At 36.7% G+C, this 21,938-nt stretch overlaps 2 protein-coding genes across 3 annotated transcripts; one reads left to right on the forward strand and one right to left on the reverse strand.

Moving 5' to 3' along the window:
- Positions 1-1,844: 1,844 nt before the first annotated feature.
- On the reverse strand, positions 1,845-10,641 carry LOC110465773 (retinol dehydrogenase 2-like). Its single transcript, XM_021521847.1, has 5 exons — positions 10,557-10,641; positions 9,250-9,569; positions 6,934-7,195; positions 5,573-5,736; positions 1,845-4,187 (listed from the first exon to the last, which is right to left on the reverse strand). The coding sequence occupies exons 1-5, from the start codon at positions 10,601-10,603 to the stop codon at positions 3,967-3,969; spliced, it is 1,014 nt and encodes a 337-aa protein (XP_021377522.1). The 5' UTR covers positions 10,604-10,641; the 3' UTR covers positions 1,845-3,966.
- Positions 10,209-21,702, forward strand: LOC110465771 (BTB/POZ domain-containing protein 2-like). Of its 2 annotated transcripts, XM_021521846.1 has the most exons (5): positions 10,209-10,268; positions 15,679-15,756; positions 16,073-16,174; positions 17,970-18,315; positions 19,224-21,702. In XM_021521846.1, the coding sequence occupies exons 4-5, from the start codon at positions 18,044-18,046 to the stop codon at positions 20,404-20,406; spliced, it is 1,455 nt and encodes a 484-aa protein (XP_021377521.1). In that variant the 5' UTR covers positions 10,209-10,268; positions 15,679-15,756; positions 16,073-16,174; positions 17,970-18,043; the 3' UTR covers positions 20,407-21,702. The 2 variants fall into 2 exon arrangements, with proteins under 2 accessions (XP_021377521.1, XP_021377520.1); XM_021521845.1 differs by lacking the exon at positions 10,209-10,268 and having other exon boundaries at positions 15,669-15,756.
- Positions 21,703-21,938: the final 236 nt, after the last annotated feature.

Raw genomic sequence — 21,938 nt, forward strand, 5'->3', positions numbered from 1 at the left:
GTATGTTATATTTTTTTCTGCGTGTAATATGAAGGTCAATATTTTTGCATAATGCTCATTAGAGTGCCATGCAGTTTTGTTGTCACTTCCCGAGTTCTCGATGTGAGAACGTGACATTACTTGAACTCGACTCAAATTGGTATGGCGGGTGACATCGATGAAGCAGAAGAACCTTACCCTTCCGGAACACCTGGTCCTATTCTCCTATTACATTTTCAGGTGTTTCCATGTTTAGCTTTCTATTGTTCATATTTTGCCCTAGGGTTATCGATTTTGAGTTCAAATCCTCATTATCTTGTTTTTTTTAGACTTTAAATGACCTCAGCACTTAATAGGATGTTAACTCTATCAAACCGATATTTGGTTTGGTTTGGTTTTATAATATGAAGCGTCCTTCTAGCAGTTTATGTTATTTAAGGACGAGTGTTATGTATGCCTGCATATATACAAATGTATGTGTACTAGAGGCGGTATATTGATGTATTTGCTTAATTGCGGTTGCGCTGATCTGAGGACGACTTAATAGTGCTAACTTACTGAATACCATGCTGAAAGGCACCTAAATTTGTAGCATCGCATTCCACTTGTTTGGGCCTATTACAAACCATCCAAAAATAATTAGTTTATGACTGTAAGGTGATGGCACCCCAACAGAAACCTGAAATCGAGGATGAATTTTGTGTCATTTTTTCTTCTGTGAACATTGGTGAAAGAGAAAAGACCTGCTGTATCCCTGCATGCGTGTCGTAAGAGGCGACTAATGTGCCCCCTGCAAAATCTGGAGGTTCCTTGCAATGACATTAACCCTCCCCCTAACAAGAAGACAATGAAGCTAAAACACCTGTAAAATAGAGGCTTATTTATGGCGTCAATGACAACTAAATCACCATCCGGTTTGACGCCAGTCTTGATCTTATGGTTGAAAAAATCTGTAGGTTAAATTATATATAAAAAAAAAGATGATCAAGTCTGTACATTGGTCCTTGATAAAAAAAGTCGGTTATTTGACCCTCTGTGAAATCAAAAAGGCCAGCAATTTAGCATACAACTAATTACGTTGTGATTGACACAAGGATTGCCAATAGTATTCCCTGTGTACGTTTAAAGATTAATATATAATCTATTCCTGGTTTAAATCCCAACGTTTTGTAGCTATGGACCAAGTTCATCCTTGACGTTACTCTAGCTCATGAATAACTTATCTTGTTTAAAATCCCTTAACAGTCTATGCTTCGGTAGGCGGATAAACTTTTCAAAGGTCAACTCCCAGCAGATGTATATTTAAGTATGACGGCTACTCCACTCTGTATCATACAGTATATATGTCTACTATGTTAAAATAATCGAAAGTATTGTCATACAATGGTAAAGGCTGGTGGTCTACCTGTGCTAGCTCTCTTAACTCATTCACCCCCAAATACACAATTGCGTTCTTCCAATTAAAAGGTTGGAATAGTCCATTCTAAAATTTCAGGAGTGAATGAGTTAATGTCATCTGATAAAAAACAGCTGTCATGTTTTCTCATAAGGATTTAAGGTTGCCACCCAAGTGGTATATTTTTCATTACCAGTAAATGTTCAGAGCCCTTTGTGAAATTGCCCAGAATATCAGGTTAAGGGTCCTCGTTCCATTTTACAGTGATTCTTCGTAACAAACAACAGCAACAAACATCCTCCTCACCCACTAATGACTGACTACCATGATAGTTGGACGCCCTGTAAACAGCTATGACTTTCACAGTGTCAACGTAGAATTTCCAGATTATGTGCAAAGGTAGAAGCCAAGCGAGAAATGTGTCACTTAATGCTTCATATGATTATCAAAATACAAAATAAGTAACGCACAATGAATATGTGTTATTCTTATATTTTCAAACAAATATTATACTATAGTCAAATACATCGAACTACAACCACAAACTCAACCATTTCAGTATATGACACCAGTTTGTAACCATTACTAGTCCCCGTCAACATTTAAACCACTCGGTATGTCGCTTTACACCTCACTTTGAAGTTGAGGGGTACTGTAACCCCCGGGCGAAATAGTTATCTGAAGCACTTACAAATGTATATCTGGCATATTTTTTTCTACGAAACTGTACAATGTCAAGATGATCTTGAACTTAAATCGAACAATAATGGATAAGAAAGACATTGAAACAGAAATAAGACGTCATGTTACTGTACCATATCGTAAAGCATTGGTGCAAAACGGTTTACGGTAGAGCTACAAATGTAGGTGATACAATATTCCGGTTAGTACACAGACATGTAATAAAAAATCCGTATAAATAAATAGCCATTGTATATTTCATAATAACATTATATATGTATGAATATAGACAAACTGATAAGATATGCGTACGCGTTATATAATACAGAACATTATGTTTCTTGAGGTATCCATATGTAATGGGACGAAGACGTGAAGCATAGTTGTTAGGGCGCCGGCATAATAATCAATGGATCATCGGTTAGGATTCCGCAGCCGGCATTATGTTGTCCCTCAACTCGAATGCCTATAACTGAAAACAATCTAGTCATGTTCGACATATCGCAGCCTCACAAAACACACGAATACACTGCACGCATACATCTTGCACATAGTGGAGGTCGTCCTTGAATAACCACCCCAAATCATGTTCGAGTATCAAACACGGTATGTGGTTGTAGAACCGATGTCGGAAGGTAAACAGAGGTTTGTATTCAACTTCCCGAGTATAGGAGCATATGACAATGGAGATAACTAGGGTATTGGTATAGAATTGAGAATGCCCTCAAAAACGAATGATCAGCTTCAAAAATAAGGAACATGATATCGAATGTATGCTACTGACAGAGGTTCACGCCGCACGTTTTAACAAAATAAAACAGCACTGACAAACAATTCGTTAGTTGTGTTTCGAAAATGGCGGCCAGCGAAATTTGTTCCGTTTCTGTTTGCTAAAATGTATACAAGAAATATTCAATATAATACACCTCGTTTCATCGCCATCTTGCTAACCGCCAATATATTGCATTGTCCATTTTGCTCTTTATCTTAACCAGTCCTTTACATGTTTCCCTCAATTTAACGCAGAACTCCTCTATAACGCCAAATTTTTTCTGGACAAATGATGGCAGTATAACGAGGTTTTACTGTTTTTATGTAAGAACCAAATCTATCGCCAGAATGGAAGACTAATACCTACCCCGCCTGCACCAAGTACTGCAGGATTGTTCTCTGAGAACATTTTAAACAAACAAGGTAAAGCATTACAAAGCAATCCATAGTTCCTCACTGGTAATAGTGCCTGTGTACACTTACCTCAGGATATAGGTCACAGTGACTTACTTCTTGTACTCCACACTCCGTCAGTCACGACCTAATTGTATACATGTACCAGATTTGATTACTCCATTTGAAACAGTATGAAAGAAATATGCTATGCCCCAGATACAATGGTATGGAAAGGTGAGGGCGTATCATTGTAACAAGTTTAACTGTATTTCATCAGTCTAATATATATATATATCGACTCGCAGTATGTAAAACCTTTCATAAACGATTAAAAGATTTGCAGAAAAGCAGTCGGAAACGCTTTGTGCCTTTCAACAGTTCACACAACTGGAACGTTCCACTATATGGAAGCAATACTGGCATGTTTTATATGGATAATTATGTCTGCATTACAGCCATGTCCTTTTTATAAGTACATAACGGTGTTGCCTTTACCAAGCACCCTATCAATATACTAGTGTGTGTAATAGAACGCACGTTTACTTTGTTCGTGTGTACTACGTCATCCAAATATGTGAACGCGATGTACATTTACTGAATAAACAAGATTGCCACAGGCTTTTGTCTCTGCATTGTTCATACAATTATGTTTGCGATGTCAGCCAACAGACCAAGGCAAAGTACATATCGTCGGAGACTTCCTGTCATCCTTTTTTCAAGACGCTTTACCAACGAGATAAGACCTAGATTCGTCCCTTTGGGGTCGGAGACGTTGCACAAAGTAAAAAGTCCACCAACCACTCGGGGAAATATGTATTAAGAAAAATCAACGAGTTGGAATCATACCCAACAACGTATCTCATCAGTGGGTATCTGGCGGTCACAGCATGTTCATATGAATCGACGACTTTGTATAGTTTGGGCGACTCGAACGTCTTGATCATGTCTCTAAATGCTTCGTTAACTGAAATCAATAACAATGGTTTCGTGTTAGTATGATAGGTAAGCGGTAAACTGGCCAATTAACCATACGCGATGATATAATTAATTGTTCCCTAGGCATCCAGGCAGTGTAACAGTCTATAACACGTTCAAATTGTACTGGCCGTCATAACAAAGGTCTACAAAACGGCGATACAACATAAAACAACTACTGTACAACCAAAGTTGATCAAAATCGTCAATGTCTAAATTTTGACCATGCAGAGGCTGCAGCGGCCACCTTGGATAAGCAGTTGCCAAAATAAAGATGTCTTGCACATTTGTGCATGTTGAGCAATACTCATACTCAGGTTCACTTTAACTCGACTTATAGTTTCTAAGACACCACGTGAACAAGTTCACAGTGGAGGAAAGAGAAATAATACGAGGGTTTTTCCAATAAAAGAATCACCGCACAGCTCCCGTAACATAGGTAAAACAGCAAGCGCCTCGTCAAACTGCAAGCGCATTTAAAGAACAATGTACGTGCAAATTTTCGACATCATCCGACAACAATTTAGCAAGTTGTCTGTTGTTGAATGGAGTGTACTCATGACAATTGTAATGATGCTAAGTGAAGGTTGAGAATAAAGGGCAAAATACGCTTCTATATTTAAGCATGGTGTGTTTTACAGATACCTGCATACAGATACATGCAGAGTTGTGAAGCATAAAAGGCATCTATTTTGCCTTATTGACGCACGGTCAGGCATTTCAGTTGTTGCAGCATCAAAGAAGAATGTTGCTGCTGTGAAAGCAATAACTAATGAGGATGGACGTTATACTGAGAAAGAATGGTTCGCATATCAAAAGGCGATACACATTACATCAACTACCATTTTAAGGATTCTGTTACATGTATGTCCCAGCCTGGGGACAGCCACGATACTCCACGGGTTACGCTCACTTTCGCTCTTTGGACCTCAGTAATACATGTATATGTCATAGCAAAATCGTAGGCTACAGTGTAAGTGTGCGCCATCTTGTTGATAACTCAAGAAGACCAGTTTGATCATTTGATGTACATCAAAAGAATCTCACGTTCGCATAACAGTAACATTGATTGGCTTTGAAGTCGGGTGTCACGCCGCTGTAATTTGCAAAGAGTAGGTATCAGCCTAGCGATTGATCAGGCTTTTTTTCACCCGAGACCCATCAAAAAATCTAGCCGTGTGCCTTCCATTTTGCTATGATATATTCCAGGGGTGCAGAAAGGAAGAGTGAGCGTAATCCGCGGAGTATCGGGGAAGGCCCGGGGACAGAACCCCATTGCCTACCCTTCTTGAGCGAACTCTCAACACTAAGGCCAAAAGTGTGAGTCATTTGAGTTGAAATAAAAACACAACATTGCATAACATCTATACGTACTCTTGTCGGCGTATCCCGTGCCATAGTACTCCTTCGTATCATCATCAAGTTTCTCAAAGTTGCTTGAAACAGTTTTTGTGATAAGGGGCAGATCAGTGAAACCTGTGTTGAAGCATCCTGGCTCTATGATATGGACAGACACCCCAGTCCTGTAAAGTTCTCTCCTGTAAACAATAAACAAAAACACCGAAAGAAAATTATATTTAAGCGTAAGAAAATGTTACGGTGACTCATCGGATCATCAGTGGCTGATACAGTTGGCATCATGACAGGAGTCACATGTGGAGAAGGAAACCGATGTACTTTTGTAATCTTGCTTTTATACCGACATGAAATTGGGAAAAAACGTCGTTCAATCCTTATATTTACATTCTAAATCGTTAGCTATGATTGACCTAAACATAGATATTCCCCAATACTTTCGATATTGATGTGTCTGTGTTGTCTGTGCAAACGATATTTTTAGGAAAGTCTAACATCACCAAAGTGTTTGCTACTAACGGTTGTCTAATGCTATTCGATGCAGGAGGAGAAGCTTCAAAGTGACGCTGATCAAATTGCTTTCATAGCTCTATGAACACAATTTCTTCTGGTAATGCTTATAGAGGAACTTGCTATACAAACGTTGATAAATTTTGCATTTCCCTCTTATTTTGTATGTATGCATAATATAACTCTGAGGAATTATTGAATAAAATACTGTTTTGACTAACATCTGATTATTTGTACGATTTGAAAAATATCGGCGGCATGTTGTTATCGGTAGTGTGGCAGATATAAATAAAAATCCCTTTCCATCCATGTATAGAGACTGTGTTGACATGTTCCGTATTACACAAGGAAACATTAGTTTAAGTGTGTGACAAATCCGGTGCACTGACTTTCCGAATAGACACTGAAAAACAGTTACTGACTTACTCCGCCCTATATAAGTTATATTTACATTTTCTCTGCATTATTCCATTGCGATGCGTTGAGAAGGCAAATGCTGTTGTGATATGTTAACAACATTTGCTATTGTGACGTCATCAATCTCTTCGACTCTTAATTTGCTATTCAATGAACTGTTCGACATAACTAAATATAACCTAACTACTCTGTCAAAATGTGAATATAAATAATGAATATTTAGCAAATATTGTTATGGTCCTATAATACACATTTCTATTGCTGACAAACTTACATTGAAACTGGATTACATAAACAGAACTACTCACATGGTTACATTTGTTTGACACTATCGTCTGTATGAAATTGTTTGGTTGAGTACCTCCGGTTCGTCATATCCGGCAGATAACTTTACATATACTAGACACAAAGGGATCATTGGACGGTAAAAATATCGGCTATTTAATATTTACCTCAGAGTGTCACAATATGCTTCGGCAGCAAATTTAGAAATGCTGTACGGCCCGACGTTCGTAGCGGCTATCTTCCCGGAACCACTGGTCATATTGATGATACGCCCTCTAGATTTTAAGACAAGAGGAAGAAAAACACGTACCATCCGAACCATCCCAAACAGGTTAACCGACAGGGGGCGCTGATAATCCTCTTCTGATAACCACGTGGCTGGTCCAAAATGTCCCATGGTTCCTGCGTTATTTACTAGTGCCCAAAGCCCTATATAATAACACACAAAAAAACCTTGTACAAAGTGTACGAAACTGTTTGATGAACAATCCGTAAGTCGTTTGTCTACATATAGACACATACATATACATCTAATATAATCATAACTATCAGGAATACCAAAACATCCGCTACACTATAAATAGCAAACAAACATTAAATTCCTTGAAACTTATCTTAGGATTAATTTCTGAGGTAAAGCAAACTAGAAGAGTGATCATTCGTTCCCTGCACCCCTGGAAATATGTCATGACACAATCGAAGGCACAAATTTAAAGAAGCTAATTGATTGGTTCTAGGTAAAAACACTGACCAATAGCTAGGCTGATACCTCACCTTTGAAGATTACAGAAGAGCGACACCCAACTTCAAAGCTAGTAAATTGTACCGTTATGTTAACGCGCGATTCTTTTGATGTACATCAAAGGATCAAACTAGAGAACTTGTATCATCCACAAGTTCAGGGCCTTAGATTGCAATCATGACGTATCCAAGGGGTACAGAAAACAAAAATTTGTATCGCTATATAGCCCTAAAAATGGCAAATGCATGCATTGTACATCTTTCAGTATGACGTTACAATTCAATATGAAGCGTTATTGCATTTCATTGAATTTGGTACATTCCATTGATATTCATATTGACCATAAATACCTACTGAAAGCAGTTCAGTGCTTGATTACGGACTTGCACAATTAAATCAGCCAATCAGCAAGTGTTTCGTACGAATGAAATTCCTGTACCTAAAATTTGTTCCGGTTAAATACAGTGCCTCTAAGTATTTTAAATGGATAATTGTTGGCATACTTTTCATTGAATGAGTTCTAAAGATGTTTAACATTTCAAAATCTATAGTTTTAGGTAGATTTTAATATGTGATGGCGGATCTATATTGGATCAAAAGTGTTGGGGTGTTCCCGCCCCGCCTCACCGGTTTGGCTTGTAAACTTCCGGTTGTCAAAAACAGACGCCTGTTGCGCTCTTATATGCTATCAAACCTGCCAAAAATTCCCTTTGAAGCATTTTGCATGTATGTATCTATGAACCTAGACAGTTGTCACACGTGTTAAACTTCGAATTTTAAAGCTATCAGCTCAAGCGCTTAGTAATAAAATGTAGAAAAATGATTTAGTTGTGCGAGTCCTTTAACGTTTCCGAGACATAAGACACGATAGATATAAGAGAGGATTTTTTTTATCTATAAAACAAAATAGCAGTCCAGTTTTCATGATATATTCCTTATAATGTAGAGTTTACAACCTTTACAAGTTATAACATTAAAACACACTGTATTACAACGTCAACAAAATGTTTTTCATGCGTGAATTTTATTAAAGGTAATTTAGAATTTAAAAAAACAACGTCAAAATATAACAATATTTTCACAAAATACCATAATACCATAAATTCAACATACAAGGAGAAACTATACTTCAGCGTCAACAAAGAAAAATATATACCACACCATTCGTAGATTGACAGTGTCAACAAACTGGGAAAAAATATACCGAAAAGTTAACACAACACAAGCGGACAAATCTACCACGAAATCAACAAACAATGAAAAGTATACCACGATGTCAACACACAAGGAAAGTTATACCACGAAGTCAACAAACATGGAAAGTTATACCACAAAGTAAACATACAATGAAAGTTATACCACAAAGTCAACAAACAAGGAAAGTTATACCACGAAGTCAACAAACGAGGAACTTATACCACAAAGCCAACAAACAAGGGGGAAATATTCTTCAGCGTCATCAAATGAATTAGACAATGAGGAAATAAGCAAAAGCAATAAACAACATTGTATTAAGGGTAAAAATACAACGGGGCCAGACGTGGATTCGAACCCAGGATCCTTCGATCCAGAGACCAGATAATGTCGCTCTGACTAAGATGTATCTGGCGAGCAGTAGTGTTGTGTCAAAGTCACGCTTCAAATTTAAGGGGAGGTAGCTGTAAATGTATGTGCAAAAATCTAGTGTAACATTCTTCACGGTTTTTGCTGCAGTGAGACAGAGGGGTCTTCAATAGTTTACCTGTATTCTCGGGCAGCTTCGATTTCACAAACTGATACGCCTTTTCGATACTTTCCATGTCGGTGACGTCTAGAGCTATGGGCTCAATCGTGTTGCTTGTTTTGCGGTACTCTTCTAAGGTGTTTGTCGTAAAGCACCCGGCAAAGACGTGCACTCCTAGAGAATCGAGCCTGCTAGCCAGTAATTTCCCAAATCCTGAGTCGCACCCAGTGATGAAAACATATCTCCCCCGGATGTCTTTTAACTTGAAGCTTCTTTTGATCCATTTTAGTACGGTTATTACCAATATCACTCCGATGATCTCCAAAAACATCACTATTCTGCAATATTAAATTGAACAAAAAGATGTTATATGTGCAACTACCTTAGATACAATCTGTGAGTTTGGAAAGAAAAAATATAATGAAGTGTCATTTCTTATCACGAACAGTACCAGTGAAATACCAGGAAAATCCATTTAATAAAAACTTTTACAGTATTTTCACCAGTGAACTATAAAAAATGTATCCTTTTCATAAAACTTATGATATTACCACCATTGAAGGAACTGTCCATTTAATAATTATTTTGATAGCATATTCACCAGTGAAATATAAATAAAATATCCATTTCATAAAAACTAGTGTTACATTCTTAAATAAAAACCATACAAGAATTTTTTTCAAGTTACCTTGTTTCCATGTCATATTTTTATGCAATATGAAAAATTAAAAACTCAATATTGAAATGACCTAAACATTCATTTAACTGTACCCTAAATTATGCCAGGGGAGGGGAAAATATTACTCGGAACACGGAAGTTAATTGATTAGCGGTGGAGGGGGCGGGGGTGAAGGTGATTGTCAAGTAAGAAAGCCCATTAGACTTATAAATATGAAGGGAAAAAAGTCAACCATCCCCCAAATGAATATCTGGAAATATTCGGGGGGGGGGGGACTATCCCAATTACACTCCCGTTCCCCTCCACCGCAGACTGTTCCACCGTGTGCTACCACACTACTGGTTACCTCTGTAGACAGGTATGTAAGGAAAGTGGTTTATGTCAGATTTATGTCAGATTCAACTTAAAATGACTAGCTGTGCAAGGAGTAGCTACTGATCATGGGCGTATAGTGTCACTGATCCCATTACAGTAATAGTGTATATGCTAACTTGTTTTTTACGCATCGCTGGGCGTGCGGCTGCACTTCTACAAGTTGTAAACTTACATATGTTAAAATGCGTTTAAAACGTTTATATATTACACCTCTATGCTTTTTGCAAGAAAATTGACTACAAAAACGTAAACTGAATATATATTTACTTACTTTTTAGAGCTGTGTATGTCAACTTCCGGTAGTTTAGTAATGCACATATATTGTATACATTGTATATGTGTGTAACATGCGCAGTCTGAAGCCGTAAACACAGAAATACACGTATACAGGCCTGGTGGTGTCTATGGAGAATGTGTAGTCGTGGGTACCCATGTGTAGCATCGAATAGCGCTAGAGAAATGTGCTAGGTTTTTTAGTCATTTAAATTTTGTATAATTTTAACTATTCAGTATATACATAAACAGCTAGCATGTTCTAGTGTTGAATATCTGAACGTGACAACTGATAGGTTTATATTACATACCTCCTTTAAACATAAGAATTCAGAATATATCCTAATTTTATATCCAATTATATAGGGCCTGGAAATATGTGAAGCACCATCATGGGTTGAAACACAGGGACCTGATAGTTTGTTACAGCTATATATCGACCTCAACTGAGGTGTTCAGAGTAATTTTACATTTTTTATGGGTTCATATCAAGTTTCGGTAAAAATGGCAATACTTAAATGATTGGGGTGACGTTTATTCCGAAGCAATCATTCTTCACACAAAAGCGTATGTCAAATTATGGCTGTTACAAATTCTCAGGTCCCTGTGGGTTGGACTACTGTTCGTCGTTAATCATTCGCCGTAAAACACACAAACGTAAATTCGAATACGCTAGAAAACTGCGTGTAGAAGCACAAAGTTTGAGTTAAGATAAACATGTATCATCGGTTCACTGGGTTTTTTATGATAGCTACGGTTCACTGATTGATGAACATACATACACTTGTGAAATGTATATGTGTGAAGAAGGAAAGGGGAGCGGGGAGGGAGGATTTCTATGGAGTGAAAATTCCCATCAGTTTATTCCCCATTAAGTATTTGATAGCATACTTTTAACATCAAATGTAAAAGTACTTCTTACCAGATATAAATAATTAATAAATTAAAAATAACGATCAATGGTATCTTGGGAGCGAGTGAATGTTTGGAGGACAAGTTTTCCACATGCTCCGCTAGAGAAGTATTAAGGGCCAGATTTTCTTTCAATCGTCATTATGGCGGGGACATCAACCAACAATGTATATCAGCAGAAAAAAAACAAGAGAAATTGTGTATACGTTAAAAGTTATGTAAAATAATCACTTCAAAACGTACAGTATCAATATCACGTTTCAGAATTAGCATAAGCAAGTTCACAACGTCATTGTCTATCGTTAGCAGTAATGCACGCATTGCACTGACGCCACATATAGATCCAACAAGATTGCCTGTGCAATACAGTTATTAAATAGTTATAATCTTTAAACTTTGCTCTACGACATCCAAGAAGGCCACGAAAAGCCATGTTGTATTTGGATCTAGCAAAGTACAGTTCATATTTTTCTTTTCAGAAATTATTAACGAAAGCTGTAGTCATATCGGATGAAATAAATAATTTATGATTTTAGTACATTTGGCAGTGGTACGGGGATCAGTAACACGTGTTCCGTGTGGAGTTGCGTTCATTAAATTCAGTAACTCAAAAAGTACGGGAAAACGTAACATACAGGTATGCTCACCGGCTTAAAGCGACCCATAGAAGATATATACTGACAAAGACAATATATTCTATATGTAAACGGAGTGAAAAACAAATCAGTGGTTCGAATCCCCAGGTGCAGAGACGGTAAGAGATGGTTATTCTCGGAATATCGACGATTGGATTTCACACTCACGGGAGCTACTTAAAAGCGTCTTCAACCGACAACACTAGTACTGTTGAAGCGCCTTCAAGAGACAACGAGCGTCGCCACACAAAATCTTTCAAAATATCGAATAAAGTAAGCGAGATCAGAAGAAAGGTTGTTAGTGTGACTTTAATACACCTCTATACCACATTTCAGCTAGATATTTGAAAAAAAATGGCCGAGTTATTATGATAAATTGAATTTTTACGATCGGCGGCGTTGCACACGTGTAGAACTCTACAGATCGTGAAACGTCATCAGACTTTACCTCCAAAGTTTAACTATATATACAGTAAACGACATCAGAAGACGTGTTATTCATAGGACTATGACACAATGTCGATATTTGACAAAAAAAATCATGATTGCACGACTACGGTTGCACACCTATGTATAGAACTCTACAGATCGTGAAGCGTTTTCAGACTATATCTCTAAAATTAATCTAAAAGGTAAGCGACATCAGTAAATATATTATTCATATTACTATAACACAACTATATACCAAGTTTCCGGTCGATACAAACAGGAATTCATGTTTGGACAATTCAGTTCTAAANTTATTGATTAAACAATACATTTTTAAAATGAAATGTCTAGAAATGGAACTTAATATAACAAGTTTAAAGAATCACATTCTTTTTTAACTTAAATCTTATAAGATCTTGATAATAAAGCGTACAAACTGAAAAAATAATATAGCATTGCTTAATACAGTAGAAAAATGGCTTCTCTTATAAAATAATGTGAACAATTATAATTATCATTATACTATACAGAAAAGTTTGCATACCCCCCCCTGTGACTGTGTATGTGTATGTGTGTACAGTATATAATTGGTCTCTTGTAAAGAGGTGTCCGTTGTGAAGAGAATTGTAATCAATGTAATGTATGCTTGTTGCTTTGTGTGTAAATTTGTTGTTTATAAAAAAGAAAAATTAGATAAAAAAAAAATTAAAAAAAAGTTTCCGGTCGATATTTGAAGAAAATGACCGTGTTATTGTGAGGTAAAATTTTACGATGTACAAGTATATGGTACGTACTTCGCATAGCTAGACACGGCCAACATTTAACCCGGATTGAATTGCTGTGTTAACACTGGTATAGGTTGTATATCATTTTGTTTGTTATTTTCGGGAGAACGTTTTCACGTACGCAACTGGTTTTTTTTTAGTGTTCCGTATTGTCAACATGTCATTCGTAGAAGCATAACAGTCGGTTTTCTTGCACACATGCTTTGGGAACTTTTCAACTTTTAGAGCTTTATCAAACATTGACCATTCCCGCGCGGCCAATTTAAAGCCGCCGGTACCTACGATACGTAAATGTACATAAAGAGTACTGCGATTGTTGAATGCTGAATGAGCTCGGGAACTATGTGTTCATTGTTTTGGAATTGATGTTTTCCAAAATTGTTGTTTATCCACCTTTTAGAAATGCAGATTTGCGCAATCTCGGTTTAATCACTTTTCTAAGTACATACAAAATGTAGCATCTAATTTAATTCCGTGGTACATCATGAGTATACTGCGACTGATGAATGGCCATCCTCGATACTCCAGGGGTTACGCTCACTTTCGCTCTCTGCGTAGAGCGTAAGTGAGCGTTACCCCTGGGGTATCGAGGATGCTGAATGGTATAAAGTATCTACACCTTGAATCAGATCGGAAACTCGAGAAGTTTGAAGCTTGATGTTGTGATTCATTGTTTTGCAACCTTTTTGTAAAACACCCTACGCTTGATCGTTGGTTAAACCTTTTCTGACCAATACGTCTCTATGCGTGTTCCATTAATCTTTTGTGAGATAGTAATGAATTTTTATATATAATATTGATTCAAAAAACCTTCTTTGCGTTGTTCTGTTATTGACTACACATAAACGGCCCTTTTTAGGGCCACCATCTTCCTTAAAAAGTGCCGAGAAACCCGAAAATAACGCATCCCTCCCACTTGACTGTTTACTATACTGCTCATGAATACGTTTTCAGTAAAAAAAAAAATACGGATCATCTAACATATTGTTAAGTCTATGGCCATAAGTTATATATTAATTCTCGGAATTAGATTAGATCACAGGGGCTAGCAACGATTTAAATGGGATAAGAATCGTTGCATTGCTAGCCCCTGTGATTAGGTCGACGTCCATGATTAATTTAAGTAAAAAAATGCTATAAGTTAATTATGTATTGAATTTAAGTTAAGGTTAAAGCGTATTTCTGCTGGTGCAAATGTTTAAATATAAAGTAATAATTATAATTGTTAACGTATAACTACTTATACAATACCAGCAAATCAGTGAAACAATATGTTTATACAGCTATCCAAAGTCCTACATGTACGTACACCTAGGATAATTTTTAATAACAATAATAATAATAATTTATTTTATTCAAATGTCACATATTGATCTACATATGAAAACAAGTAAAATGTACATAAAACTAGATCAATATCTAGCCAAAGTTAATCGACTTATTAGTCACTATTTAAAAGGCAATAATATGCATTAGAATATATGACAAGCCGAGAGCTTCATACGTGTACTCATAAAACTTTACCTCACGATAACTCGGTCATTTTTATTTTTAAATATCGACCTGCAACTCTGTAGATAGGAGTGTTATAGTCATATGACAATAAGTAATATATCTTCCGTGCTAGTTGAATCAACATGTGCATATGATCAATAAATGGTTAAGTAACAATTTAAGAAACTAGCAACTGAACTGACGCCTGCCGGGAATGGTCGGTACGTGTTTCGGTACAGCGACTGTGATACAGTGTTAAAAGAAAATATATATCACGCCTTTCAACATCGAAAAATTATCGTTAAAATTTGATAATTTGTTGAACAATTAATTGTGTTGAGTGTACCTCGTATGCTGAATTGTAAGTGTACCCACAGGCACTTGGAATTAGGGAAAGGGAGAAAAGTATATAAGCATAACGAGCTATGCCGGTCCTTTTTAATACTTTTTTCATTGTTTTTAATGCTAAAGGCTAAACTCAAGTGCCTGTGCACGTGGTGAACATCACTAACTAAATGGGCTCTATTTATAGACGTACATTCTATTGATATCTAACAATACATTAAATGAAAGCCGAGACATTTGTTTTTCCATTAGAGTAAAAAAATAAAATAGGAAATGATGATGTTTTTCTTTTTGAAAACAAAAAAATGCTTCATTTTTGGTATCCTAGCTAGCTGGCTCTCGTTAACGTTTAACGTTGCTGGCTGCCTCCAATACAGACGATGTGCACTCGTCAAACATTATCCACGTGCAGGATGTATTTGGAGAAATTAGGTGTCAACATCCGGAAAATGAGAGCACGGAGGGAGCCTCTAAATTTATAATCATCATCCCGTTTCCGGTGTAATTGTTTCTTTCTCAGGTGTGCAGACGAATTTGACACCTACGACGACAATAACACCCCAGAAGCTGCTGACATAAGCTTATGTGTACATAACAGGTATGTGTATGCTGGATCTGATGCCGTGGTCGTCTTGTGATCAAACAAGGACGAGTTGCACATAATGAATTATAATTTATTCGCTCAACATTTAGCACATATACTGTAATCATAAACAGGGGGAAAATATTTAGCCACTGACAGTGACAGCAGTGAGCAGAGTAGTAGTATGACTAATGTATGTCATATTACGAAATTACGGTAGCATGTGTCATACTTCTGATTAGTGCGATAAATGGATCCTGTCTTCGGTTTTATTGATGTCAGACTTATTTTGATACTTGTGTTAATAAGGTGTTGTCATATCTATTTTTAGTGAACTCTTCGTGGATTTAAATGAAGCAAAACCCATATAATAGTTGTGCACGCATTAAAGAAATGGATCATGAAATAGGACGACAACACATCTCTATACACTGTAGGTACAGTATGAATTGACACATATTTTTAATTATAGATGTAAGCATTTTAGTAATGCTGTATTAAATGAATATGTGTGTGTAACCAGTCCATACACTATCGAAAGTGAACTGGATTAAGTTAGCCAACAGGTTCATAATGTTGAACAAGAGTTTGGAGGTCCCCAATTTGAATTCCAATCTGCCTGTTACATTTGTAACATGAGAAAGAGAAATGCAAGGCCAGACTTGGACTCCAACCCTGAACCCTGCAAACTCTAGATGGAAACTCTACCAATTTGTAGCTGCCTGATTGCCGACAATCGACCCAGCCCAGTTCTGTTATATTCCTCTCCTTTTTCTAAGTCTTTGTCCTCATGCAAAGACAACACAATTTACAAGTTATATTTGGATACATCCCCTTCCTTAGTGCTTGAAATGTCAGTGTTAGCAAGCTTGCCAATTTTGCATCAGGCGAAAGAAAAATGCATAGTCAGACAGAGATTCAAACCGGGACCCTCCAAACTCTAGATGGACATGTACGCTCTACCAATTTTGCGATCTGCTCACCGATGATTGACCCAGTCTAGTTCCTCTGCACATTCTGTTACCCTGGCTAGGGTTATTAACGGAGTAAAACACGGAAAGAGGTACATTTTGTATACCTGTCAGGGTATGATGCTTATGATACATATCACGATTCACATATCTGCTCCAAAGGTCAACTTCATAATGATCAAAGGCAGGATTTAACAGAATTTCATCATAAATTGACTGAAATAAATAGAGGATATTTAATGGTGTCTTCAGTAGTAACAAATATATTTCACTTGTGTGTCAAATATTTTGCTATTTTACACTTGTGCTGTGCCCTCGTGAAAAATATCAAAATATTAGCCACACTCGTTAAATTACTTGTTATTACTGGAGACACCATTCAATTTTCTATTTATTCCATTTTTAGAGCATAAAACAAGAAAAATGTAATGCATTAAAAAAGGGCGGGAATCAGAAGCGTAATAATGAGCGCCATATTATAATGACGTTACGCTTGACAAGACTGCGCACCATTTTGAATGGGATATTCAACGCAATTCCGAAGTTTTCTGCTATTTTCTAGCATGATTGCTTTTAAAATATTGTTAATTGTATACTTCTGCAAATACTTACGTGTACATGTGTACCAAACATTTACCATAACAACCACTTATTCTACCGACGCTTCATTTGAATCTGAACAAATAAACATTGCCTTTGAATGCAGCGAATAGAAGTTACCGTTATGACTGGTCATGCTGTGATAATATCACTTTTGATATTTGTCACAGTGTGATAGATATCAGTTTTATCAAGTTGATAGAATCCGATATTTCACTGGCAAAAATGTAATAAAAATTATATTTTTGTATGCTTTTTAGTACTTTTGCGAAATGGACCACATCTTTACTGAAGGGTTCCTGAAGAATAACTGAATAACTTAGTCCCTGGGTTATAATATTGTAACCTTTGATATCCCCTCCTTATTACAATATATACAACTGCTAAGCTTGAAGATTTGGTTACACACACATCATATGTTGCCTGTATTGACCTTAGGGACTGGCCCTACAGTATATATATATAACCCCTAGGATCTAACATTGATAATCTTTCGTACTGGTAAAATGTATATATGGTAATGGTAATTATCTATGCAGGCCCTCTGGGCCTCTTGTTTAAGAAAAGTAACGAGAAAATCAAACTTGTTTTGTTTGTCCTAACAAGGTCTTCTTGTGTTACAATGCTTTTAAACTGACCATTTCTTTTCTGTTTTAGCGAGGAGCCTGTTCAGATGTACGTCATGGGGAAAGCTTCGTGAAGACTTGCTGTAAGACCCTACATTCATTGTTATGGCAGGCTTAGATACAGGAACTGTAACGGGTGACATTTTACAGGATTCTGTGAATAAATCTTTGACAGCATTATGTTTGGATGCCAGTTTGTCGGACATCAAGTTCGTGTTTCCAGAGGAACCTGGCAAGGTTGGAATTCCTGCCCACAGGTTGATTCTGGCCATGCGCAGTGCAGTTTTCAGGACAATGTTTTACGGTAGTTTGCCAGAGAGTGGACCGGAAGTGAAAATTGTTGATATAGCCAGCGATATTTTCTCATCAATTTTGAGGTATATATAACGATCAATGCAGTTTTTGATTAAGGTAGAGCATCCTACCACTTTTCTACTGTAGAAGGCTTGGACATTTTATTTTCCTGTTAAATTTATGTTACATGTAATGTATTAGTCCCCTCCAGTTCCTGATCAGGGTGGGGGTCATATGCATGGCGACTTTAGGTTCGCAGTTCTTTCATCTGTCCATCCATCTGTCGGAAGAGTTTGTCTGGGGCTTATATTTTCAAAACTGCTTCATCTGCATGTAGTAACCAGATAGATTTGGTATGAAAGTTCATTTTGAGATGTTGGAGTTTGGAGTACAAGAAGTAAGTCACTGTTACCTATGATTTTACTTCAACTTTTGAAAAACTTTGTTTGGAACATATTATAACTTCTTACTTCACCTGGAGTAACCAGATTTGGTATGCAAATACAATTTCGGTTCAAATAAGTGCTAAGTTAAAGAAATCCTGATGTAACTTGCATTATACATGTATCTGCATCACCCAAAGAACATTTACAGTGCACAATCGTTAAGTAACTGTGACCTTGAAGCTGCCTTGACCTCAAGGGCAAAGGTCAAATAAGTGCAAAGTTTTCAGCAACATCTTGTCTGGGCCTTAACTTTTAAACCGTTATTATTTATAAAAACAATATTTTTATTTGTATTTAATTTGTTAAACATTGTTATTATTTATATTGAAACATTTTTATTATTTATATTGAAACATTATTATTATTTATATTGAAACATTATTATTAGTTGTATAAATACATTATTATAATTTATATAAATACATAATTATTTGTTATATAAAAAACCTTATTATTGTTTGTTTAAATACATAGTTATTTGTTATACATGATCATTCTTTATATAAGTACGTTATTATCATTGTTTGTATACATGATCATTTCAGGTATGTGTATTCAGATGAAGTATCTATCAATGACGAAACTGTGATTCCACTTCTCCACGCATCCCAAAAGTATGAACTGTTGACGTTGCTCCATGAGTGCGAAAACTATCTGGAAGGTGCATTGAATGTAAAAAACGTATGCACGATCCTGAATCACGCAGCCTTGTTTGGTATGGACGATCTGATCAAAGATGCTTTGAGTTTCATTGAGATCAACGCAGCAGATGTGTTCAAAGAGGAGTCTTTCACTTTTCTCACTCAAAGTAACTTTGCTATGGTGTTGAAGAGTGAGAGAATCGGAACGGCAGAGATCAACATCTTCAATGCTGCGATTCGCTGGGCTGATGAACACTGCAATAAGGAGGAAAAGGCCATAAATGGTGAAAATCGTAGGCAGGCATTAGGAAATATGTTATTGCAGATCCGGTTCAATTTGCTTTCTTTAGAAGATTTCTCCAATGTTGTCGTTCCGACAGAAGTTTTGACAGATGATAATGTTCTGAAATTTTACAAACTTTTCACGCAAAAACATTTTGATACTGACACCATTGCAAATTTTATCAAAACTCCAAGGTTAGAGTACCCTCCCTTAGAAGTAAATCTTCAGACACTGACGCAAATACCCACCTGTACATTTGTACAGTCCGGTGGAATCAAATTAGGCTTGATTGGGGAGAGAGGGGTACAGAGTTTGGAAACAGTCTCCGTTTACACTACTCAGCCAATGAAAATCAGGCAGTTAGATTTTGTTCCCACTCCAACCGGAACCCCGGATCACCCTAAAATAGGTCACAACCCCCAAGGGGAATTCCGAATAGAACAAGCCCTGGTTTACATAGATGATGTCTCCAATGATATTGTAAAACCAATTTATAAGGGTAAAATTCCCCTCGGTCAGAAAACTTCAATGAAGTTTGACCTTATTCTTCAGATTGGTGATTGGACTAAATTGGCCATTGGTGTGAGCAAAATGTGCAGTATTTGTGGCATCATGGTGGCCCCAGAATATAATAAGATTCCAGAACAGTACACAAGGAATAGACACGGAAACTCCATAAAGTCCCCCAACACTAAATCTGTGGCTGCATTTGGGGGCAGCTTCCAGATAGCCACGTCTGGTCAAAATATTATCAAGTCTATCAGGTTTGAAAAAGAATATCCCATGAATTTAAGTCTTTCTTAGATACAGTAGCTATCCTGTAAAAAGATATAGCCAAGCTAACCTTTGGTTGGAAAAGAAAATCCAATGAATTTTAGTCTTTCTCAGAATCAGTTATCTACCATGAAATAAGAGATAGCAAAAAACAACATTTTGTTGGAAAATAATATACATATGTACCATGAATTTAAGTCTTTCCTAGACATAGTAGCTATATAATGTAAAAAAAAATTACAAATCCAGCATTAGGTTGAAAAGGGGATTTACAGATCAATAACGTGATCGCAAAAATATGAGCCGCAGAATAATATGACTTATTTAACAGAATACACTTGCTTGTTGTTGCTTGATTATGCTATAATAATGACTTAAACTCATTGTTCGTATGCCGAATATCCTGTCTCTGCTCAAATTGGCTTCCAGTGTCATCATTCTAAATTTTGATTTGCAAACATTTTAGCCTGTGTCAATATCCCGTTATACAGTATAATCCGACTGGACCCTTGTTTTGATAAACCTTTCCTGTACTCGGCATATCAATCAAGCTTCCTAGCATGTGCAAACATGTTTTGATATATATGCTTTTTTGTGCATAATGCTAAAAAAATTGAACTCATTCTATCAAAATATTTATTCAAGTTTATAAGAGCCCACTGTGGAAATTTGTACTCCCTTGTAATAATTAACATATATCGATATGTAACTTTTAATATTGCACATGGGACCATTAAGCAGATCAACATATAGGAATTATGCCACATATAAACAGCTACAAAAATTGTTGTACAAATTTTAAGCGAATGCGTGCTTAAATGGAACAATTATTTTCAGAAATAACAACATGGACTTAGTGTATAGAATGTTTTTCATGTAATTGGATTCTCACCAGTTGTGATATCATAAAGGGAATTACCCCCGAGCTAAAGTTTACTTTTTAGATACATTAATCAAGCATGGGGATAACCTGCATAGAGTGCGGGGTGGGTTGTCGATAACTTTTGATGTCTGACAGCTTCAGGGCCCTCCCTGCCCTCCCCCCTCAATCCCCCACCCAATACCCTAGGTGTTACCCCTGGCCTTTAGAAAGTTTCATCCCCCCTCCCCCCATCAATAATTTGAAAGAAACCCCTACTTCTCTCTTTTGTGTTAAACCCCCCCCTTTAAGGGTCTCCCAAAATAATAAATAAGCGTTATATAACGGCCCCTTAATTTTGACTGATAATGATCTCCATGTCACAAGAATGATATTCCATCTTTTCGTATTGCAGAGTTATCTGCTCTTGTGAGCAGGTATTGATTGTTACGTCATTTGTTTGTGAGAGTAACATCATCAATTTTTAATGACATAACAATCAATACCTGCTCACAAGAGAACATAACTCTGCAATACACAAAGACGGAATAGTCTGGAGAACAATGCACCATGTATTTCCTTTCATTTTTATAACAGGGTGGTTACTTTTTTTAAAATGAAAACAGTATTGACTGGACACATTTGAGGATTGTGTGTGTGGCATTGCATTAAGACAATTTCAATCTTTTGGGTATATACATAT

The sequence above is a fragment of the Mizuhopecten yessoensis genome, unplaced genomic scaffold (assembly GCF_002113885.1).
Source record: "Mizuhopecten yessoensis strain PY_sf001 unplaced genomic scaffold, ASM211388v2 scaffold11101, whole genome shotgun sequence".
Lineage (NCBI taxonomy): Eukaryota > Metazoa > Mollusca > Bivalvia > Pectinida > Pectinidae > Mizuhopecten > Mizuhopecten yessoensis.

Bases quoted from the DNA above. Each gene is read 5' to 3' on its own strand.
- LOC110465771 (XM_021521846.1), top strand. From the start codon at position 18,044: ATGGCAGGCTTAGATACAGGAACTGTAACGGGTGACATTTTACAGGAT. The intron at 18,316-19,223 runs GTATATATAACG...TGATCATTTCAG, and splicing joins ATTTTCTCATCAATTTTGAG to GTATGTGTATTCAGATGAAG.
- LOC110465773 (XM_021521847.1), bottom strand. From the start codon at position 10,603: ATGTGCATTACTAAACTACCGGAAGTTGACATACACAGCTCTAAAAA. The intron at 7,196-9,249 runs GTAAACTATTGA...GTTATTATATAG, and splicing joins GAAGCTGCCCGAGAATACAG to GGCTTTGGGCACTAGTAAAT. The intron at 4,188-5,572 runs GTACGTATAGAT...TATTGATTTCAG, and splicing joins CACGGGATACGCCGACAAGA to TTAACGAAGCATTTAGAGAC.